We start from the raw sequence: 24,997 nt of genomic DNA, 5'->3' as shown, positions 1-24,997 counted from the left end.
CAGCGATGCAGCACTAATCTATAAAGGAAAGGTCAGAGATCCCCTTATACAGTGTAGAGGTAAACCTAGAGGGGCTGCTCTAGACGCTAAACCAACCCAAAACAGGATTATTTTATTTTTGCGAGTAGCAAGTCTTTATGCCAGGAGTGGATTCCAACACCAAGCAGTGATTTTGATTATGCTGTGCATCATGTAACAACATGTCAAAGGATCTTGGGGTTAAGTCCTCTGAATGATATTAATAATTTAAAGTCAACCAAGTCCAATAATTAATCTCATGGATTTTCTCAAGGGCCTTGTGTTAAACTTATAGATTGATTTCATATACTCTTTAGTTCCTTTAAATTATAAACCACGTGTTTTTGTTTTAAATGTTGTTTTAAAGAAAAACAAAGTGACCGTATCCTCTCAAAATTTTAATCAAAAGAAAATGAATCATTAACAAGTTTATAAAACAGTGATCCAGTTACATAAATAAATTGATATTACTGTATCAAACCTTAAAATTCCATTTCATCAGCAAGTTGAAACAGTGGTACAATCTTTTTACGCAATATAATAAATAAAATGATCATAGTTATTTTATGAACAAGGGAGCTAGTAACAGACCTATAGTGAGGACAGGGGAAAGTCACACTGAATCATTTTCACAGAAAAACAAGAAACAAAGAGAAAAAAAGGGCTTTTAAAGCACAGAATACAGAATATAAAAAAGAAACTGAAGTAAAAAAATGTTGTTGATTTGTTATTTTTAAATGAACAAGGTTTGGTAGTTACAAATGGTCATTTGGTTATTTTAAAGCAGCCAAACAAATGAAAAATAAAAATAAATCATGGACCATATACAGTAGGCTATAAAAAGCTGAACAGTCAAGACCTAAACAGTTACTTTCTGCCCTGCACAAAGTCTGTATCACTACAGAGGAGGCAAATATACATTTCTTGGGCCTAAACAAGTTTTCCTTTATGGCCGACAAAGGACAAGAAACCAGTTTTACTGTACCCATGTTATACTGTAGTTTTAAAAGGTAAAAATTGTATTTAAAGAGAAATTCCACTGTCAAGCAACATTAGCTTGTTCAACAGAAAAAGGCATACATGTTTAAGGTTCCCCTTTTAGTCTGGCAAGCAAAACAACAACAAACTGGCAGTTGCACTGTAAGGGTAAAATAAAAGTAAAGAGTAGAGAGTTGTAAATCGCTGTTGATTCAGGAAGAGCTTGGAAAAAACAACAGCAGACACATAAGCCACCTTGCTAGCTAGCATAGCAGACACTGAAGTAGTAATAGTGGACTTGTTGTAGTCCAGGGTGAAGCAGAAAGCAGTAGCTGTGTCATTCCAAGTTATTACGGGTAGGTAGACTGGTGGACATATTACATCTACGAATAGAGGATGGCCCACCAGTGGAATTTTCCTTTAAAAACAGAGCGCTATGGGCCTTATTCACATAGTGACCATCTTTGGTCCTCCTTACAACCAAGATGGCCGCCTGGGGAATGTGGTCGGCTGTAAGTCTCTGATCCAGGGCTTGTTGCTCAGAAGACTATTTAAACCATGGTTTATGGTCCCCACCTTGGCTCCACTATGTGAACGCATGCTTTCTGTGTATTAATACAAAACGAAACAAGACGACTTATCGTCTCGCAATTAGCCCGTTTTTCTGTTCACCGTATGAGTCGTCACAGTGCATCAGTACAACGACTCAACACATTGTTCAGGTCGTCCACCTTTGGATGCTTCACAGCTTGTCAATAAAAGGTGTCAATAACCTCTGTTGCCTTCGGTGACAATCAACTGACACGCGCTGTTGCTAGATTACTGACGGTCAACGGATCCGATGCAAATGCCATTGGACAGTCACCTGGCCTCAGAATATACCACCCGGCGCACAGTTCAAGTCTTTCTGATATGTTTTTGTAAAAAAAGAAAAAACAAATACCAAAACTTCAAGTATTTGCATTACATATAATATTTTGTCATAAATTAGTAAATGTATACATTTTTTACATCTTCAGACGCAATAATCTGTGTGTTCTGTACAATAAAATGCTTCTTAACTTTTTTTTTTGATTTTCCAAAGTAGTCCCTGAGAATGTATTTTGACATTTTTCACAAACAAGTAACTTGACGACAGTATCTTTGTGTGTTTCTATACTTTGTTAAATGTGAGCAGTATGAATGGCAACACTGAAAAAACTAAAACAAGTATTTGAGTATTACAAAAACCTAAGAATATTGATTCAAAGGAACGATGATTTCTGTGGATCTTCTTCTACAAACTTCTTTATGTGCCAGAAGGTGGACTAAAGCTTACACACAATCCTTACGAGAGGTAATTGTTGCTTAAGATAGGGAGTCCTCTTGGTTTAAAGCCATTTCTATTTAGTTTGAGGCTCCAGGTAATCCACGAGGAAATGGAAGTGCAAGTTGGAAATTCACTTGGTGTTACGCAAAAGAGTTTGTATTTATCTTCAATGCTATGACAATTCTGTTTGTAAACTGACCATGAACATAAATACCAAGTGTGGCTTATAGTTTGTTGCCACTGTAGTTATTTAAATGCAATTTTGTCTTTACTTCTGTTTTGAATTGTATCAAGTCTTTCTTTTGTGCTTTAAATCTACCCCTTCGAGACATCACAAAGTGGGAGTGTCGGCTCATATGCACGACACCTCTCGCACCTACCATACTGTCTAATTAACTCCTTCTAGCTGATTGGACAATCCCACATTTGTGACGTCTCAAAGGAAAGGATTTGAGATAGATAGAAAATGGCTCATAATGGCTCCACAACATGACACCTGGTGGTATAATAGGGGCCCTTTTTAAGATCGACTCAACGTATGCAAAATACTGGTATTTCTATAGCCTCCGGAAAACCTGATTTAATACCATGATTTAGACTGCCACGGTCTAAGCCCATCTGTGGAGCAAGCATCACAAGCTCCTTCTCCAACATGGTGGAAACCCGGTTCTGGCTGTCTGAATGGCAGATCTCGACGGCAGAAATCCCCATCTACTTCTGAACCAAGTGGGGAAGGAGATGGGAGGGGGACGAGGGGACTCAAGTAAAAACGTCCGTCGGTCGGTCGGCCCGTCACCCGAACCTCTCCCTCACCAGATTCATGAGCTTCTTCTTGCCCTTGTAGATCTGCTTGAGGTTGTCTATGAACTGGGCGAACTGGATGTGGCCGTCGTGCGCCATCAGGAACGTCTCGCGCGCCTTGCTCAGGAACTCGATGAACTCGCCGTAGTGCCGCGGGCTGATGTGCGTGAGCCGCGAGTGCGTGGTGTTGATGTAGGCGCCGATGGTGGCGTCCAGCAGCTTGCGCAGCGGCGCCTTGTCCAGGGACATCAGCTTGCCCGAGTTGCGGCGGCTGTGCAGCGCCGACACCACCATGCCCGGCGTGGTCATGGTGCACCGCCGCAGGATGTCCGACAGCACCGTGGCGCACTTCACGCTCTTCACCACCAGGGGGATAACGGCCGCCAGCTCGTTCTTGCCCAGCGAGTGGCTGAGCGCGCACGCCCACAGCACGTCGTTGATGGCCGGGTGCGTGTCCTGGTTGTAGCTGAGGTTGAGGTGCGTCATGGCCAGCGTGGCGAGCTTGTAGGCGCGCATGGGGTAGCCGCGGTGCTCCATGTAGCGGGCGATGGTGAACAGCTGGGTGTAGCTCATGCCCGTGGCCGCTGTGGCCGCCGCCGCGTCCAGCACGATCTGGTACGCCGTCTCGAAGGCGATGTGCTCCTTTTCACAGAGGGTCAGGGCGGAGAGCGCGCAGTTCTGGGGGTCCTTCATGGCGCACTGCAGGGCCAGGGTGCGGGCCGAGTTGGCCAGGTTGTCCTGCTGGTGGCAGTCCAGGTGGAGCCGCAGCACGGTGCTGTTGGACACGACGGTGGTGGCCACGATGCTGGTGGCCTCCGTGGGGGTGAAGAGGGTGTACCAGTTCTGCATGATGCTGTCCAGTGCGTAGACCCCTGGGGGAGAGAGAGGGGGATGACGCCAGGGTTGAGCGGTACAGTGGGGTTTGACGGGGTTTGTCTGTGAGAATTTGGTTGTGTTAACTAAACATAGGTTTTGGGAGACATCGCCCTTGTTATCTCTTTATCAAAATCAAATTAAATGACAGTATTAGAAATGTGTCGTTTTAACCGGGATAATTGAATTATTGATGAACTAAAAACTACACTTGATTGTCTTTGATACTAAATAACCTATACATTTGCACTGTACTTAAAAATACATTATGATCATCATTTAATAGTGTAATTCAAATACTGTATTGTTGGGATATCTTTTTGTGTCCTACTGTGATGTCATTTCTATTTTCAGATTGATCTTTTTAGTTTTGTCGTGTGCTGCCGTTGCAACCGAGACCCCCCCCCCCCCCCCGAGACGGATAAAGTACCCATTTAGTCTGATGTAATCCTAATCTAATCTAATCCATCTGCCCAAAGGGGTCTTCACTGAGGTCCGGACTCACCGACTTCCGTGGCACAGGTGACCAACCAGCGCACCATCTCCCGCCTCCGCCAGTTCAGGGTGGACAGAGTCATCCTCATCACCTGGGGGGCACAGGGTCAGCACGGGGACTGGGGCTGGAGGGACCCCCCCCAGCCTTAAGGTTCCCCGTCCCATCCCCCATGTTTCAAAGTGTGGGAGTGTGTGTGTGTGTGTGTGTGTGTAATTGGCAGCGTAGGCAGACTATAAGTGCAGGTGTAGGCGGTTGCATCTTGCGTCTTTTTTCCTGTCTTTCCTGTATGATTTATGGCCTCCTTATTTTGCTATGATAATAATTTGGATGGTCTGTTTTTCCTAAATAAAGAGACTATTATGCAATAAAGTCAAACATTGACAATGTTCTATCGGTAATGTTAATTAATCCAAATGCATTACTGATAATAGGCTGCACTCATGTGCACGCTCAAAAAGGTTGGCAACAAGTTTGGCAAACTCCACGATTAAATAACAGCTTGAAATGATGGTTGTGCTCATCTCCTTCTTATTAAACTAAATTATTAACCAAAAAGCAATTATAGTTTCAGCATCACACGCACACACACCACACAGCAGCGTGCAAAGCTACAGCCTAAATCTGCTCTACCATCTCAACTAATAACATACCGGTAATAGCCTAATATATTACCTAATATAACCCTAATATAGCCTAACAGGCGTACATTTGACAAATGTCATGACTTTCGTTCAATCTTTTAAAGATAAGCTTAATTTATTTTACCTTGAATAACTCCATTCGTTTTATCCTTAAAAAATCTTTAATGGCCAGCAGGGGGCGGACACCATTTTACAATACCGGGTTGGTATGTGTGTGTGCGTGTGTTTGCATGCATACGTGTGTACATGCGCGTACCTGCAGCCCGAGCTCCAGGGACACCTTGAGCAGGGTGATGTCGGGCAGGCTGTCCATGAGCGTGGCGATCTTGAAGGCGTCCTGGGCCAGCTTGAAGATGTGCGACGAGGAGTGGATGTTCTTCTGGATGGACTCCAGCACCGTCTGCAGTTTGCACGCGTCCCCTGATGGGCCGACAGCAGCATGTTTGTACAGCGGCGTCATGGAGCATTACATATTCTAAACTCTAAACAAGAATATGTCAACGGTTTGAGGTTTGACGCCATCGGGCTAAACCGAAGCTTAATGATATATTTGTCAGTCTGTCTCTACGCGTGTGTGTGCGTGTGTCAAACGGGTTTGTGCACGTGTGTGTATAAGTGACTCTGTGTTATCCAGTGTGTGAGCATGCGAGTGGTAGTGTGTTTGCGTGCGTGCCCTTGCGTCAAACGTGTTTGTGCATGCATGCGTGTATGGGTGACTGGGTATTATCCAGTGTGTGAGCATGCGATTGGTATGGTGTGAGTGCCCCTGCGTGTGCGTGCGTGTCACCTTTAGCAGCCGTGAGCATTGTGGAGGCCAGCTCACATTGCTGGGACTCGACGTGGCTGAGAGTGAACCAGCGCGGGTATCGGTTGGTTACCACGGATACGATGTGGTGCGAGCGAGACAGGTCAGCAGAGGGCTCCAGCACCGGCAGCCTGAACACACACAAACAAAGAGGAACAGGACGCTTTTATATGGTCATAAAAGAGATTAAGAGTGTGTGTGTGTGTGTGTGTGTGTGTGTGTGTGTGTGTGTGTGTGTGTGTGTGTGTGTGTGTGTGTGTGTGTGTGTGTGTGTGTGTGTGTGGCTGGTTGGGGCAGTCACCCCTGGCCAGAGGCAGACGGAGGAGGCTCTGGGGCTGGGTAAGGCTGCACACCTGTGCATTGAGCCAGCAATAAACAAAAAGGTAAAACCAGCCATCACCACACACACACTAAAGGACGTCTCACACATGACAGCTTGGGTCGGTTACGGAGGAGCCCAGTCAAAGGTGGCGCTGACAGCGCAGAGGCCAACGCATGCAAGCAGTGGTGGAAACATAAAGCTGTACATGTTGAGATTTTACACGGTTAAATGGAATTCACTGTGAGTGACTTTGGGTAAAATGTATTTTAAATGATATAATAATAAAAATATTTGATTGACATTGATCATTTATACTTAAATAATAGTATTAGGTAAGCATAAATCATTTTATTACTCAGCAATGGTTTCATAAGCTTCCACAGGGTTTTGGTTTGGATGTCTGAGTCCATTTTTTTCATTTATTACTCTAAGCTAAAAAAATGTCTGATTCCTCCAATAAAAAATGGCTGTGAATCAAATCATAGCGATGGAAGTCAGGGAATTTGGAAGATATGAATCTCATGTATAAAGATTGATATCATCCATCATCCCGGCAGGAAAGAAACCAAAACCACATGACCGCATATCAAATAATATTCACACATGTATTAACCGCTCCTTCCAGCACTGATCAATTATGTAATAAGAATTCCAAAATGTTGAAGGAATCTGATGGCCTCCAACACCCAACCCCCCCAGTCCGGAACCTCCTATAAAAAGCAATAAATAGGGCTAGCACATCAGAATGCATCATGGGTATTTTTATTAGCTATACTCCCCCATATGTAGAGGACTCGAAAGAGTTTAAGTACATGCTAAATCAACGTTAATGAACCACAACCTAGGCCAACAAAGAATTTGTTTTGCCACGTCTCTCATAAGAAAAGCTGTTTCAAACAACAATGTCAAAATCCTTTCATGATTCATAACTGAACCTGACCCAAAAAGCATCACCCACCACCACAATAACTTAAATTAAATAAAACGGAGGCGATAATTGTGATGTTACGTCGCTACAAGCCCTACGCCCGGGGTATTGACGAGCATTATTTTGCGGTTCTAATTCCCAGTGATCGACTCACCTCATGGCTCTAAGTGCAATCTTGTATGCCAGTTCAGCATCGTGAGGTAGCAGAGTGGTGAACAGGTACTTGGCGAAGGTGTGCATGGGGACACTTTCTCTGTGGAGCATCTCGCCTAGGCCACTGTGGGGACCGGCTAGAACACACACACACACACACACACACACACTTAGAACACAATCAAGCCTATACATTCATAAATATGGAGAGCACAATGTCGGATATAAGGGTCTGCTAAATTATAAGATAGGACACACACACACACACACACACACACACACACACACACACCTTTGTTTTATGTGTGTAGTCGTGTGTGTTTGTACATGGGTATGTCTACACACGTGTGTGTGTGTCTTGGCGTTAACACCTGTGTAGACCTGTGTGTGCCCCCCGCGGCCCTGCCCCCCCTCACCCTCCAGCAGCAGGGCGGCCTGCCGGCGGAACACCTTCACCAGCCGGTCGTCCAGCTCCACCTCCTGCAGGCGGCCCAGGAGCTGCTCCTCGTGGCGGCCCACCTTCTCCTGGGCGTAGAGGCCGTCGGGCATGGCCCGCTGCTGCCCCAGGCCCAGCAGCGCCGCCTCCACCGCCAGGCACACCAGCGACTCGCCGTCGTCAAGGTAACGGTGCGTGGGGAACGTGGGGTGCTTCGCTCTCTTGGCTGTAGGTTATAATGTGATTAGAAATAAGTCAGCACATTGGCACATATTGATTTGATATTAGGAGCGGTTTCTCTGTGTGTGTGTGTATGTTTGTGTATGTGTGTGTCAACACATGTAAATACAGGTGTGTCCGTGCATGAGTCTTTCAGCGTGTATACACATGTTTCAGTGTGTGTGTGTGTGTGTGTGTGTGTGTGTGTGTGCCCGCGCGTGCGTGCGTGCGTGCGTGTGCACTTTTCAGTGTGTCAGTCTGCATGTCCGTGGCGTGTGCGTATGCGTGCATGTAACGTGCTCATGCATGTAGCTGCCAGCTAGCGGTGGGAGGGTGTGTGAACCCCATGTACCTGAGAAGTCCAGCCTGCCCCCCGCTGAGTCCTCGCTGCCCCCTTGACTGGTGCCCATCAGGGTGCTGAACAGGGTGCCGATGGGGTCCAGAGGATGGCCCACCCAGCCCTCGGGGTTGGTGGTGGAGGTCACGCCCTTGTGCAGCAGGTCTGGGAATGGAAACGCACACAGCTTAACACGAGGGGTCGGGCCCTAGCGCCTCGCAGAGGACACGAGGTCAGCAGGAGTGAAGAGGATCCTGGTTGATCTGCTAGATAACAAAGAGGAGATGCACTGCGTCCTATTTATATACATGGCTCTGCTTCATAAACCATGCTCGGTGTCGCTCCTCCCTGAACCACCCTTATGGATAATAACAAGGCCACAAGTATACGGTGTCTTATAGCTCTAAATTTGATCCACAGATTCTAGTGATCTATCTTTGTTTTGTCTTTGGTCTAGAATAAATAGTAGCAGTAGAAGTAGTAGTAGTATCAGTCAAAATTAGAAGTATGGAAAATATGCTGTATATATTTTTTACAACTATTGAATATCAATGTAAATGTAAAGTTTACAAACAATCTAATGAAAATATTGAACTTTTTCAGGGGTAACATTGAAAGTTTCATATAGATATACAAGAATAAAGTGACAGTATACAAACAAAGCAACAAACCTTTCTTGTGATTGCGGAATAACTCCAGCTGCTTCTGTTGTTGCCTCTGCAGGGTGTTGACGATAGCGATGGCCAATCGCAGCGCTTCCTTGGGGTAACCATGTGACCTCAGAGCATCCACTCGGGCGCATGCAGTGGGCACATGCTCTGTGGGGACCACGACGATACATTTATATTACACACTGTAATTCACATATCAATATATAAATCACTTGATCTCAGCCAGATGTTTGCATATTAGGATCAGGAACTAAAATGTGGGTGGGGTATGTGACTGCCAGTCAAAAAGGTCTGACGTTCTTTACCCTGTCGGCACAGCCCATCATGTGTGGCCTCAACATGCCCTAACCCCCTTCATGCTCCTCCACGCCATGAATCCGAATTCACTGCAAACCGCTTTGGATTAAAAAATAGAGTCTCTGAAAAAAAGTACAGCTTGCTCTACGTTGCTTGCTACAGTACATGAAACTACAGAGGCCAGAAGAGAACGGAGGTGTTACATTATTGACTAATTGGTTTCAATAAGCTAAAAGAATTCAAGAAACAGCGTGGTTACTTTAGCAAAAACTGCTTTTGTTCCCAGGAAATAGCCTGTTTCAAAATAGCTAACTAGCCCAGGCTAGTTAGGTCTGTTGTCGCTAACTAGCCTGGTCCCAAATAGCTAGCCTGTAAGCAATGACAGCAGTCAGTTCCTCATATCTGCTATTAAGGTTGAGCGCTATCTAACTAAAATGTAAGGAGTATCTGTATGTATGTTTATCTGCGTCTGCTTAGATTTTCTCAACAACCGTTCATCCGGACAATGTGAGTCGTTTGGATGAGGCAGCATTATTGCAAGCAGCAATAGCGGAGGCCCAACAATCGCCCGCTTCCAAACAAACATTATGAAAGAGCACTTTACTAGTGGTACTTAACAGGCGTCTGAGGGATGTTCTGGCCGTGAGCCCAATAAATTATTACTTATTAAATACATTGTTTGTTATATTATTTATGCAGGTGTCATGTATTGATACCACATAAATCATTATTTGAATGTGTAAAATAACATTAATGGTTATTCATTTAATGTATTTAATAGAACTGCATATAAACATGATTATCCATTATAATATTTATTATAGACATAGTTATTATACATTCAATTATTTACAATATGCATCATGATTCATGTCATTATATGATGATATATATGATATATCATGATATATATGACAAACATATCAGAGTAATACTAATTAGCGTATATTTTACCGTGCCACAGGGGCCGGCCGCGGGGGTCGAACAGGGCGCTGTGGCGGTTGTCGTGGTAACAGCAGGTGGTGACGGGGTCCTGGGCGATGATGTGCTGCAGGTGGGGGTCCTGCCAGTGGAGATCACAGGCCTCGATGGCCCGTGTGAACACCGTCCGGTGGGGCCGCGCCAGAGCGTCTGACAGGGGGGCAGGAGGGCACGTTACACACCCATCCACTGTGTGTGTGTGTGTGTGTGTGTGTGTGTGTGTGTGTGTGTGTGTGTGTGTGTGTGTGTGTGTGTGTGTGAGAGAGAGTGACAGTGAGTGAGTGAGTGAGTGAATGAGTGTGTGTGCGTGTCAAAGCCTTTTGAGCATGCGATTGGTGAGTGTGTGTGCATGTCAATGAGTGTGTGTGCGTGTCAATGAGTGTATGTGCGTGTCAAAGCCTTTTTGTCTATCAAATGAGCGGAATAACCCAAGTCGATCCTGGCCAATCAAATGATTGAGGAAAAAGCAACTAAATACTTAAATTCAAATCAAAAAAGAAATGACAAGATATGAAAAATATAAAATGAATTAACAAACATACCCACACTGTGCGTGTGCACGCACAAGTGTATGTTTGCCTGTGTGTGTGTACTACAGGTATGTGTTTGCACTCAATAACATCAGTATTAGCCTGAAAAAGGTGCATGGGAAGAGGTACGACGATAATAAACTAGGATGGAGCCTAGAGAGGCCTGGGTGAGGGGTGACACCAGGGAGACGTTAGGGTGGAGAGGCTGGATCTCAGGGCGGGGGAGAGAGGGGGGGCGCTACTTGAAGGTCACACCGGCTACGAGTGGGAACGGGAGTCCTAGGAGAGGACTCATGATAAGAGACAGCGGGGGGGGGGGGCTCCGATTGGCCGGGACATCTCACCTGGGTGGCCGTGCGGGCCCTGAGGTCGTGCGTTGGTCAGGTGGGTCAGCTCGCTGCCATGGTTACCGTCCTCCAAGGGACACGCGTCCACGCTGTTCCAGCGGCGGAGCTGCTGCAGCCAGGAGCCCTTCTGCTCCCGCTTGCAGTGGGGGTTCAGCACGATGCACATCCACAACGCGCCTGGGGACGCACACACACACATTGACTTTCATTGCAAACCTTCACATACACTTGTAGGGCATCGTTGAGGTTTCCCCTCATTTACAATGACGACGAGCTGGACGAGTGTGTGTCCGTGTCCACACACGGACACACACACAAACATATACACAGGCGCACACATACTAGCACACACACACACACACACACACACACACACACACACACACACACACATTAGTTAACTGTGGTACAAAACACATTGTTTTGTCGTGTTGATAGTTAAGACCGCAAGTTTTTAGACAGGAGACGTACAATACTGTACGCACTGTGTGCTTTTCAAATACCTAATGTTAAAATGGCCGATGTTTACGGTTTGTGTGCACCCTCTCATTGCAGGATACACAGTGCTGAGCTAAGCCCATTGTAGCATATCGGTGCTAAACTAAGCTGAGCCCATGGGGGTTCATTTGGGTTGCCGTCGCCTGTTCCTGTTTCGCTGGCAACACTTGCTCTCTGTTGACAACTAACGGCCCGTGTTGACACGCTGTCACTCAACCAGAACGCCATTTCTACATCACTGACAGCTCGTGATAATCTAGGTACCCGAACAAAGCTCCTAACATTTGAGTAATAATATTTACGTTTGGTGCCAGACAGTAAAGCTGATGGTATGGTTACTGGGAAAAACAGCTCCACTCATGGGAGACAGAGTGGCCTTTAGTGTGAAGGTGCTTAAGTGTTCAAGAGAGAACTAAACTCAACATATATCAAAGAAACACACAACTCAAGAGGAAAGCTCTTGAGAACGGATCCTTTATCTGTTCTAGTTTCTAGAAAACACATGTGGGAGCTTGAGCCCATCGCCATGGCTACTGTTCCTATCCTTAGGCGGTCCTTTATTTAATTCTGATGTCCCAATAGGGTGAATGTCTGTTGACCTGGCTGTGATGGACCCGAGCTCCATTATGTTATTATGAAAATCTTGATCCTGCTGTGTGACATCCTGGATATCATTTTGCATGAATGAGGTCAAACATAAACCTGCTGTACCTGTCCACTCAGAAGAGCTGCTTGGTTAAGTGTTGGCGTGGCTTTGGATCTTTAGGACACGTGAGGCGCACATGCCTGTTATTGTTACACAAATGTGCACCAATATGTGTCGGTATTAAGGGTGTATTGCAGAAGCACACACACACACACACACTTTGTTCCGCATCTCTTTATGTAAGCCAGCAAGTAAAGTGGTTGTTTTGAATTAGTTCAAACCCATGTATCTGTGTACGTTTAACGTAGTCCATGCCATGCATATGTGTGTATTGTCCCTAGCATCGACTAGTTTTAATGTATCGGCGTGCATTTAACCTAACCTAACCTTCATGCCATTCATTGTATGTATTATACCTCTTTCATCCCATGTATTTGTATATTTTACATAGCTTACCCTGTGTACTCACCATCTATTTGTATATTTTACATAGTTCACCTCATGTATTTGATGCCATGTCACACCATGTTATGGTATGTTTTACAGAGTACATCCTATGTTTTAACCTCGTTCAGCCCATATTCTGGTATGTTCTACAGCGTTCCTCATGTGCATTAACCTAGTTGCCCTGTGTTATAGTCTGTTTTACATAGCACCCCCTGTGTATTAACCTAGTTCAGCCCATGCTATGGTATGTTTAACAGCATTGCTCCTGTGTGTTTACCTAGTTCAGCCCATGTTCTGGTTGTTTCTACAGAGTACTTCCTGTGTGTTTACCTAGTTCGTCCCAGAGCTGCCTGTATTTGTCCGTCATGGTGGTCCCCTGCTGTTTCCATAGCGCCAGCCGTGGGTCGCCCAGGAACTGACCGGTGATCAGAGTCAACATCCGCGCTCCGTTGGAGTCCCTCATCTTCAGCATCTCCCTCACCTGGGGCACAGGTACAAGGGCACAGGTAAAGACACAGGGACCTTAAAAAGAAACAGGTAAGCTTAAAATGAGCTACGTTGCCACGATACGATATCTGACGTACAGATGTAATAGTGAATTTTGATACGGCTGTGGGTGTATGACATTTGTGTGAATGGATGAATATTGAATGAATGATTGTATGGACAAATATATGGGTGAATGGATGAATGTGCAGTTGAACGAATAATTCTGAGGCAATAATTGTCAAAGCATTCCCATGGCTACAGTGATTAGTATGGTTATTTCATACGTCGCCTGCATACTGTTAGCATCGACTACAGGACGGTGTGGTTGCTGTGTGACTGGGCCAGGTTACCAGCATGTCTGGAGAATGCTTACCTTGCTGAAGAGCAGGTTGAGCTGCTTCCCAGAGCCGTGGTACCCTCCCTGGGACAGGAAGAGCTTCACCTGCTCCTGGACCTGCTCCTCGTCCAGGTGCCAGCAGTTCTCATCGTCCACACTGGCCCCTGCTGTGGGGTCCGGGGCTCCTACACACACACACACACACACACACACACACACACACACACACACACACACACACACACACACACACACACACACACACACACACACACAGTGAGCCACCATGCTAATATTTTTGGGCTGGGTGACATTGTACCTTATGATCGCCCTCGGTATTTGAAATCCAATAGAAATTACACTCCCATGTCTCTTGTACACACACACTCTCCCCGTCTGAATGGAGGACTGCAGGAATAAAAGGGATTCTGCCCCACCTTTAACTATAAGTCCAGGTATCCGTCAAGCACGACCGCAAGCGCATGCATTCTGCATTCCGCCACAAGCCACTCATTTGTCACTTTAAAACACAGGCACAATGGCAGGCGGGAATGTGCAATCATGCAAATGCAGCCGCAGTCGTTAATTGATGACTAGACGCATGTTGGAACTAGAAGGCAATCCCGTAGAGAGCGGGTTGTGTCACTCAAACCTTTCCGGAAGCCATGTCACCACGACTAGAAAGAATAAACAAAAGACAGGGCGATCCGAATCTAAATAAATCACGTGGCCCCACCCTGCTTTCCGGATTCATCGACACACACGCACGTTTCGCTGACGTCTGCTGAGATTTGGGGCAGGTGACAAATTCTCGGCGGCCCAATGCTTTCACAATCACATGTTGTGAAACATCTAAACAAGCACAATCAAATCTTTTACGTCGCCATCCCAGGCCCTCCTTTATAGCCCCCCCACCCACTGCTCCTAGTCCCCCCCACCCACTCCATTTTTGTCTCCGTACAGGGACCACAACGGAAATAAGCCTTCGGTTCATATGGTGTCGTCCCTTACTATTTATGCATTTCAATGTATGACCCTGAGTGCTGTTCACCTTTTACACCAATCACTCACCGTGCACCTGGTTGATCTCCGAGTCCAGCGACAGGATCTCGTCGGCCAGCTTCTGGGCGGTGGGCAGCACCTCGGTGTGGTGCACCGTGATCAGGTACTGCACGAACTTCTGCAGCTGGTCCCGGTTCATCTGGAACAGCGTCTCCGAGATGGGCAGCCGCAGCTTCACCTGCTCGGGCTTGCGCACGCGGTACAGCGCCAGCGCCACCACGTGGGCGCAGTAGAAGATGTCCTTGTTGCCGCACGTGCACGTCACCGCCGTGATCTTGCAGCGGTCGAAGCTCACGCTCACGCCGCAGGGCTGCGGGGGCTCCGTCCCCGTCGTCGTCCCCGTCGCCGGGGACGCCACCGGGTCGGACGCCGATGCGGGGGCGGCAGGCTCTCGCACCGTCCCGCTGAGATGGAAGCCTGGGGGGGGGGGGGGCGGGAGACGAGGGTTGTCAGACAGGCTCTATACTGGGCTACTGTGAGTTATACTCTACTGTCAAACATACGATACTACTGCGAAACATACTCTACTGACAAATATACGGTACTACTGTGAAACATATTCTACTGCGTTATATACTGTACAACTGTGAAACATACTCCTATATACTCCTCTACTTTGTAAGATATTCTGTACTACAGCTAAATGTACTCTACTGTCAAATATCCTCTTCTACTGTTAACTTTCTGTTTTACTATCGAACAACCACACAACTGTATTACTACCAATTACTAACACCACTGTCAAACAGTCTCTGTGACTTTCAAAGAGGTGGGGTTACATTTTTATGTGTATATATAGTCCTCCTATTTTCCTGTTCAGCAGAATGATGACACCGTATACTGCATTAGATAACCCTAGCCCGCTAGCTTCCGGTCGCTCTTCCACAAACAGCATCAGCGTATCACTCCCTCACAGAGAGTACCTCCCCACAAACACGCCTGAACCACAGCTGACCCGATGACGAGACAGAGAGAGCGCGAGAGAGGCGGAGGGAGGGTGAGCGAGAGAGCAAGAGAGTGGGATGGATTGAAAGAAAGAAAGAAAGAAAGAAAGAAAGAGAGAGAGAAAGAAAGAGAGAGAGAAAGAAAGAGAGAGAGAGAGGCAGGGACATGGAGTGACAAAGAAACCAGAAACTGAGAAAAAAAGGAGACAGAAAAGAGTGCAAATGTAAGACAGAGGCAGAGAAAGGCAGAGACAATCAGAACGAGAGTGAGGAATAGAGACCCCTGATGGAGAGAATAGGGAGGAGAAGAGGCCGGGTCTTCCAAAACAAAGGAGGGGCGTGTTGGGAGAACGCAGGCTTGGAATGCCCTCAGCTGAGCGCTCTGTGTGTGTGTGTGTGTGTGTGTGTGTGTGTGTGTGTGTGTGTGTGTGTGTGTGTGTGTGTGTGTGTGTGTGTGTGTGTGTGTGTGTGTGTAGGTCTCTACGCTTGGCAGCGAGCCAAACCCCTGAGCTCAGCATTCTGTAACGCACTTCCTCGTCTCGCTCTCTCCATCTCACAGCTTGCATAATACTGTGTGTCACCCACGGCAACAAAAGTTAACTCCTTCGATGACACAACCGCAGCGCATCCAGCCTTACTGTGACCTATGAGCCCCGACGCTATGACAGTTTGCTTTACCTATAACCCATTACCCATAACCAAAAGACAGTTATACAATATTAGCCACAATGCTATAACGACTAAGCCTTAGGGGTTATAAAGGGGTTATACGCTATAATGCAATAAACAATTAGCCTGAGGATGATCGAGGATATAAACGTATTAGCATTAATGCTGTAACAAACAGACAATTATAAACTATAATAAGCCTTATGGGTTACACTATTTGTGATAATGCTATAAACAATTAGCCTTAAGTTGATGATGGCTATACAATTATTAACTATTAACTATAAACTATAATAATTCTTAGGGGATATAAACTATAAGCCCTAATGCTAAAATCAATTGTTTTAATCGCTATAAGAATTAACCTTACGCTAACCTAATTCTATGAAATATACCTCTAAAGCCCGCTCTATAACTCTATAACCATATAACCAACCACCAAGAATCCATCTCAGACCCACACTGTGGACCCGCTGTGCCCATGTACTCAGATTCATAGCCCTGTTGGATAGCCCTTCAAAGACCTGACAGCTCATGCCAACAAGTGTTCTTGTCCCAGTTTGTACATTGCGTAATCACAGCCTTTTATCAAACGCTTTTATCCACTTTCTTGACTGATCATATTTGAGCTACGTTTTCTGACCTTCGTTTTTTCAGAAAACACACATTGTATGAGAACATAGCAGGGTCTTCTGTGGTTTGGTGTGTATTTGTGCATTTGTAAAAATACACACTTAACCAACACAACCCCTACACAAACACCTGCTGTGCAGAGTTAGCGGGTTAGTGGGGCAAGTTTCTGCTGGTCTGGAAACACCTCTGACCCATGGCCTCTGAACTACTAACAGGTGCTCACCAGACTACACAAACAGCCTGGAAACGACATGGAAATGTGTGTGTGTGTGTGTGTGTGTGTGTGTGTGTGTGTGTGTGTGTGTGTGTGTGTGTGTGTGTGTGTGTGTGTGTGTGTGTGTACAACTTTCCCATGTGGTACCACTGAAATACACAGTACACAGATTACTTGTGCTGTTGTAACAGCAGGGGTATTCCTTGGATGTATGGCAAAATAAATTAAATTGAAAATTTGTGAACAAACAACGCAATAAAAAGAACAAAGTGTTCCACAGCACATGTCACCACTGACTAACAAAACATGTTGTTTACTTTCTATTGATAATACCAAAGGTTTGATCCGGGTAAAGCCATGACTAGACATACAGGTTCCTTTATTGCGCTTTAAAATAAACACGTGTGCGTGCGGAAGTACCATACTCATTGCCGTCTTATCGCTCTTTTCAAGGATTAGTCACAAACGGATTGCCGTTGAACAAAGAACAACCTCTATCCTGTGTGCGTGCTGTGCGAGCAAACTGAACGTGTTCAACTCGTCCGCGGTACCGGGCCAACATTTCAGAACAAGATTGGACATGATGGAGGATAAACTGGCTGTTCCGGACCCAGTATCTGTCTGTCCGGTGGAGCAAAACATGACACATGAACCGGGTTAAAGCTCACCGTCGACAGGGAGAGAGCGAGAGCATCTGAAAAATGTCCACCACACGTGGGAGGGGTGACTCAAAACACCCGGTGGTGAACACGTTATGTGTGTACTTGAGTGCGAGTGTGGGTTTGTCTCTTCGCGCGTGCTGTCGCTGATTAGTCAAGAAATCCCAGCCGTCTGAGTAATACCAACCGTCTGTCGTGATGACACAACGGCACCCCCCGCTATAAAAAAACAAAAGAGAGTCAAGGGGAGGGGCCCCAGGATGTAGGTCACGCCGTATCGTGGCTCCACATCCAACCAGGACAACATAACCTCTTTATCTCCACTCTATCTGGCTGAACCAGAGAGCGTTGGCTTGCTCAACAAAACTACTGAGGAACCGGTCCCCGTGTTTAGCAATTGGCCCGGTAGGAACGGCCGTGGAAACGTGCTGTGTTGCTAGGTTTCACATCCCTTCTCTCTATCGCTCTCTTCCACCTCTCTCCACCCCCCCTCCGTCCTGTCTCTGTCCCATATTCTGAACCGTTTCCTGCAATGCTAATCTTTCTCACCTCCTTCTTTTCTTTCAACAAACCACTCTTTGTTGCGATGGGGAAGGGATTGTCATCATGTCCGCCAACTTGCTTATCAAATCTGAAGCATCATTAGTCCATCACATGTCCAATGACAAGCAATAATAAATTCAAGACTCACACACACACTTTATAAGAATGGAATGTACTAGTTCAATGAGGGAGGTCATGAACACGTTCATATTCCGTCTCAAACATAGTACATACGCGGACAAAAGTGCCTGTGTTCTCCAAGCTAAAACAATACAACATTTGCCTCCTAAATTCTGGTCACCTAGGTAGTGGAATGGACCAAAATGTGGACAAACGTGAAACAGTAAACAAAAAAGAAGTAATGTTTCTGGGGAGTTTGACTCATGGACCACGGCATCTCTGAACAACATCCCTTACCCCTAGCTGTTTGTGGATTAACTTCCTTTGTATTCACTTTAGAATTAATGATTTTCAAATTTCTCAAGTGTTTGTGGGTGGGACAATGCTACATCCTGCGACCATGTTTACAACTGCACACAAACTGTTGAAACATGCATTCAAACAATGGCATTTCTGTGAGCCATGCTGAACTGAATGTGAAGATAGAGGAGGGAGAGATCATTAGGAGGGGGAGGAGAAGAATGAGAGAATGGGGAAGAAAACGTTTAAAAACAGAAGAGATCCTAGAGGAGGGAGGGGTTAAACAGGAAGCAGGAAGTGGCTGATTACAGGATTGCTGACTGCATGGGAAGGGAGGGGGGGACGAGAAGAGGAGTTGTCCGCAAGTCCACTGCCATTGAAAAGATCACACACACACACACACACACACACGTTTAAAGACAAAGCTACCTACTTTGAGAAAAATACTTTAAGACACCAGAGTTGGTATTCTTGTTAAATGAGATCCGGAAACCTGGTTCACATGGTGACACGCAGAGAGATGTAAACCACTGACTCAGTATTCCCCACCATTTAGTCATAAAGCGCACGCGCATTCAGTGAATTCCTCTACATGTCTTTCAGGAGCAGGTGGGGGGCTAGGCTTCTTACTCAAGGACTTCGCTTCAGCAGCCCAGGATAGATTTGCACCGCCGTATGTTCTTTATAAAACTAACTTTAAAACAAGTTGTGAGTGGCAGGTCAAAGGTTACCGGGTGAGAGGAGACGATGGAGGAGGAGGACAAAAGGAGAGAGGGAGTGGATGGAAGAGAGACCTGGTAGGAGGCATCACCGTGGAGGGGGGGGGGGGGGGGGGGGGGGGGTGGTCATCATTAAGACCCCCCATCCTGTCCCGGCTGAGTTATGGGTAACTGCCTGTTGATGGATGACACCTTTAAAACCCCATTAATAACACAAGCATTTCTCCTGAGCCGCTTTGGATTAACACCCAGCTGGAGCCGGGGTGGTGGTTTGGGGAGGGGGGGGAGTCAGCTGCCCCGCGTTAGAGTGTCTCGAGCGCTCCATTAGGGTTCTCTGCTCTACTGCTCTACTGCATATTGGACTTTAGTCAATTGACAGATGCTTTGATTCAAAGCGACTCAGATGACTGAATTCAGAAGAACGATGAATTCCGATGAATGATATTAACTGACTTCTTAGGCATCTTGCCTAAGAAGGCCTGCCTGCATATAGGTGGCAGAGATCGTGGTATCGAACCCAGTACCGCCCAGTTTGGAGAACCTAACCCACATCCCCACAGGATCCACCAACGAACTCTATTCAATGGTAATTTATAATAACAAAAGGGTATTCAGTACTATCTGGGATTTCACGACATTCTCTTCCACCTTTGGTTACGTGTCCCTAATCAGCGTGGCCTTCTTGACCTCGGTAGAGGCAGGAGAGAGCCAAACACACACTTGTGTGCTGAGGCCCTGAGTGATCTGAAGAGATCCTTTCAAAGGCGGTGTGAAGGCCACAGCTCTTCAGGGGCCATTCCTCTGAGGCCATGTGTTCCCATGATGCCAGGCGTTTGGCATGCTTTGACTTGCTTTGTTGACTCCTTGAAAGCCCCACAAAGAATAGGCCTGAACCAGAAGACCCTGCAGGGTGTGAGGGCTACACTATGCAACAGTGCTCCCCTCGGGTAGGGCTCACAGGCTGGATCCACCGCGCGCGTGTGAGTGTGTGTGTGTGTTCAAGGAGATAGATAAATCAAATATGAACAACCATATGTTGTTGTTTGACTGTTGAATTATTACTGAGAACTAGCCTTGGCCAGAGCCCTCTGTACCGTGTGTGTGTGTGTGTGTGTGTGTGTGTGTGTGTGTGTGTGTGTGTGTGTGTGTGTGTGTGTGTGTGTGTGTGTGTGTGTGTGTGTGTGTGTGTGTGTGTGTGTGTTTGTTTGTATGACGTCCATGCACAGTTTGCACATGGATGGGAAACAGTGATTTGGATAAGCTGTTTGGGTTGATGTGGAAAACATTTCAGACATTCAGCTATGCTGAATGGAATGCCAATGGAGAACGTTCTGGAAAATACCTGGGCAGAACTCCAAGCCCAAACCAGTAACAACAGGAACATCTGAGAAGTGTTAGTTCCATCAGATAGGGAGCTTTAAACTTTAAACTCTATGCAATCATTGTCCATCTGTCACCAACAAGCTAACGTTTTTGGCTTCAACTGTATCCGCTTAAAGTCAAAACCTTGTTTCAGCGGAAATGCGAAGACTGACATATAATAAATTGTTTTGAGTTCAGAGTTCTACGAAGGAGGGGAAGGGGACGTGATATCCCCATGGTTATGAACAACGCCAACTTTGTTCAAGCTATTAAACATTGCTGAGTATGAGCACTATAATGAGCGACGTAGTATATGACAAACGCCACACAGCGGTGGTATACTATTAGTTTCCGAAAATATATAATAGAACCCTCTCTCGACACAGACATCAATGGCCGCCCAGACGGAGCTCAGAGAAGATTGTCACATATTGGTTCCAGGAGACCGGCAAAAGCATTTCTTTTTTTGGGGGGATATTACGGCTGTTTACTAAAAAATTTTAGTTTTATTGACCATATAAATGCAGTCCCTTTACCATGAGCAGTACTTCCGTTTGCAGATGTATTGCCAAAACATGACCATGGTGCCCTGACTGAGGAGATAGTAAGTAGATATTTGGGGGTTTGGGGGAAAGATAGGCATGATAGGCACAGGACCGGGCTGTGTTGAACCGTTCTCTGGTCACATGGGGGTATCAAAATGCTTGAAAGAGGTTGAAGAGGCCGGTCGAGATTCCTCTTTATGGTGACAGTGAGCCATGCTGAGCCAAGCTGGTGGGACACAAGTCAAAAACGCCAAGCCATTGAGACATACCTGGCCTGGGCACGTCTTGCAAATAGCAGGGAGGTTTTCAGGAAACCCAGCGTCTACTGCCCGACCGGGCTTGCAGCTAAATTTAATTTGTGTTTTAGATTAACTAAACTGATATTACTTAAAAAGTGGACTATCACACATGGTCAGAGCCTCAGCTCTTTGACTCATAAGGTCAATGGGAGTGTCAATCACAATAAACAAACATATGTAGATATACATCAGGTTCTTCTTTCAAGCTATTCTAAAATACACATTTTGTATTTTTGATTGACATGTATTCATGTTATTTCAGTAGACGAGTTAAAGTGAAGTACTATGTTTCTATATGAACCAATAATGCAGAATAAGAAAGAATAAACAATGCACTCAGAGGTGGAGATAGGCAATTAAGCATGTACGTCACAATCACTTATTAAACCTTCAATACCCGACGTGCAGGAATCCCAGAGACCTGAGATAAGGATGTGCTTATGTCGTTGCCCTTGAGAGGAGAGTCAGAAGTCTCTCTTGTTGTCGGTAGCCACTCGATTATTTGGTGTCAGAGGGAGATTACATTCCAGGGCATGTCAAATCATTGATTTTGTAAGAAATGAATGATAACAAAAAATTGTTATGTTATTCTCTCTGAAGGAGGAAGATTGCGTTTAGAAAAAAATACACACTTTCTGCCTCTCGCCCACCCACCATATTAGCTTTATCCCTGGAAGGAATCACTACGGTTATATTATTCAGATTTGATTTCCCTGCCATATTTATCATTTCAATAAAGACTAGCTAGTGCCAAAAATATCAGCACTCGTTAATAACATCACTGGGAATCCCATAAGCTCACACAAAGCTTGTCATCATATATTCCTGATGGATGGCATGTGAGTGGTCCAACTGGATAATAATCCTCTTTGTTGCTGAAAGTGACATTTAAATATGTTAGACCCAAACTGTGACCTTGGTGCTAAAAGTGCTCTTTCTCCAATGCCAAAACTTAATTTCAAAACGACTTTGAACCCTGTACAGACGTTATAAACAGCAAAAGCCCCAATTGGAGAAACACAATCAGATAAACAAAGGCTAGGGAAATGTGCTGTTGACTGTTGCTTCCGAGTGCAAATGTATTGAGCTCCCTGCCTTTAAATTTGCATACAATGATAATGGCAACTGCATAAATAATTACCATTAATGGATCAGTGGGATTTACAACCCTTCCTCTCTACAGTGTTAAACTATTACCAGTGTCAGGATTTTCACTTCAGCAAGAATAAATAACAGAAAGAAAGTCCCATTATTAAAACCGCTGGGATCCATTGACTGAATTTTTTTTACACAAACATAAGCTGTGAAAGGATTATTCCTAAATAACCTCCCAAATGATGTTTGACTTTAAAATGCCTGTGGTCCATGTGAACGTTTGAAGAGTAAGAATGCTTTTCTTTGTCTACTTTAAAGCAACACATGGAAAACCGAACCTTTGTATTACTACAGAGCCAGGCAGAGAATGTTTCAAGATTGTAATTCAAATACAAATATAAACCGCAGTAAGTAAATTACTGCCGACAGACACTCTGGGTCCAGATCAGCGACAGACCACATGGGACCAGAAGTGCACGGATGTGATAGATGGAGCGTTGACTCCTCCCTCGACACATTAGCTGATCTTGGGTTTCCGTCATAAGGACTTGGTGCAACCCCACTGGAAATAGCGAGGGTCGTATGGTGGCCAATCAAGGCCAACTGGTCTAGCCTGGAAGCAAGGTCCCCCCAACACTTTCAACTCTATTTCCGCTTTTGCGCAAAGTACAGTATATTAAAAATAAATGTGGTGCGTCTTAAAAACAAATAAATAGAAATCAATATCTACAATACTGCTATTTTTTCTTGCCAGGCGTTTGAAAGGCTTACATTCGTGTCCAGTAATCCAAGATTTGTTTCATGTCCAATGACATTATGCTAGAATAGGACGTGTAGGCTTACCCCTAATATGATCTGGGAACTTTGCTTCATGTAATTGAACACACACACAATGCGTCTTTCCAGTGGTTAAAAACGGACTAGTTCTACTTCAGCTGTTTTATATTCCAACCTAGTCCAGTACTCCCTCTCCCTGTAGATCGATATTTACATTCCCAACAGTGGGGTTAATATGGAGCAGCATATCGGATATGCATCCACCACCAAAGTCTGGATGATCACCAACACACGCGGGGTGATGGTTCTTTTCCAACGACCTAAACCAGATCTTTTTTCCATTGTTCTATTTTTGTGTGTGTAGCCTAACCTCGTTTCCGTCAAGTAATGACTAACTTGATACCTAAATAAACCAAACTTTTCGCGTGAGCAGCATTGTAGCGAATCGATAATAACCCCACATGCATAATAATAAACATGATATTACAAGAGCACGTCATAATACAGCCATGTGATATAGCCTGTACGTAATCATTTGTTGTGTATCGGGGTCATTAGAGTTCTCCAGTTGTGTCTGCCTGTCTTGTTTAGGCCCCCACTACTTTATTTCGAGCAAAAACATACAATAAAAAATGTCCTTCTTGGCGTTGCCTAGTTGTTACATAAAATAATATATAAATGGACATAACCACGGGAACGCATCCAAACTATCTCAAAATGCCCCGACACGTGAGCTGAGCTGTGGGTCTATTATGTTTCTTTAACGGCAGAGCGCAGCGTTCCGATTACGCATTGGGTTTCGACGCCTGCATCAACAGCGCTCAGCCGGGGTGTATGCCCACGGTTTAAAGCCCCGGCCAGCTCCCTATGTCTGTTGTCTACCTTACATTTCTTCGTAGCTATTCATTTTAAAGGGCCTCGATGAAGCCCAGAGCGATGTTTGTGCGATTCGTCTTGTCTTACTAGGACCGATGTGGTTGGTTTTACTCGTGTGACTGGTTGGTGGTGGCATCACTCACCGACTTGCAGCACATTGTCCACGCAGCCACTCTCCAGCAATGCGACGCCTCGTCGGAAGGGGAGTCGCGTTTCATCGTTGTTCTCCCCGCTAGATCCGACCTCGTCTCCCCCGGTTTTAAACGACGAGTACATACAAATCTCCCGTTCGCTCCGTGGGAAAGACCAGAACACGATCCGCCTCTGAACCGGTTCTGGGATCCGTTCGAAGCGTTCCTCGACCCGCTGAAAGGGCCACTTTTCGGCCACTTTTCTCGCCGCGATGTCCAAGAGAGATTCTGGGCTGTGGGTTTTGCTCGACCCGCAAGTCACCGAGCCGCCGCATGGCATTCCTCCTCCGGCCCGATGGCCTTGTCTACATGTCGCGCTGTGGCCCGGTCGACAGCAGAGCCTTTTGGCTGGGGGCGACTGTGTGCGCTCCGCCATGATAGCTTTATCCACGGAGGAAGTCAACGTACCATATGAGCCGCTGTCCCTGTA

At 45.7% G+C, this 24,997-nt stretch overlaps 1 protein-coding gene across 1 annotated transcript; it reads right to left on the bottom strand.

Annotated features, from left to right (window-relative positions):
- Positions 1-415: 415 nt before the first annotated feature.
- On the bottom strand, positions 416-24,986 carry LOC307089626 (zinc finger SWIM domain-containing protein 6-like). The gene is made up of 14 exons (XM_079755988.1): positions 24,520-24,986; positions 14,631-15,038; positions 13,596-13,744; positions 13,064-13,214; positions 11,140-11,319; positions 10,239-10,415; positions 8,988-9,134; positions 8,332-8,481; positions 7,741-7,986; positions 7,326-7,461; positions 5,904-6,052; positions 5,373-5,536; positions 4,485-4,566; positions 416-3,978 (listed from the first exon to the last, which is right to left on the bottom strand). The coding sequence occupies exons 1-14, from the start codon at positions 24,941-24,943 to the stop codon at positions 3,098-3,100; spliced, it is 3,444 nt and encodes a 1,147-aa protein (XP_079612114.1). The 5' UTR covers positions 24,944-24,986; the 3' UTR covers positions 416-3,097.
- Positions 24,987-24,997: the final 11 nt, after the last annotated feature.

The sequence above is a fragment of the Pollachius pollachius genome (genome assembly GCF_949987615.1).
Source record: "Pollachius pollachius genome assembly, chromosome: 18".
Lineage (NCBI taxonomy): Eukaryota > Metazoa > Chordata > Actinopteri > Gadiformes > Gadidae > Pollachius > Pollachius pollachius.
This window is presented reverse-complemented; position numbering and strand designations above follow the sequence as displayed.

What these genes read in the sequence shown, in the direction of transcription:
- LOC307089626 (XM_079755988.1), bottom strand. Translation starts at nt 24,943, where the DNA reads ATGGCGGAGCGCACACAGTCGCCCCCAGCCAAAAGGCTCTGCTGTCGA. An exon ending in GGAGATCAACCAGGTGCACG is followed by an intron (nt 13,745 to 14,630) that starts GTGAGTGATTGG and finishes GTGTGTGTGTAG; the next exon opens with GAGCCCCGGACCCCACAGCA. An exon ending in GGGCCCGCACGGCCACCCAG is followed by an intron (nt 10,416 to 11,139) that starts GTGAGATGTCCC and finishes CCCCCCTGTCAG; the next exon opens with ACGCTCTGGCGCGGCCCCAC.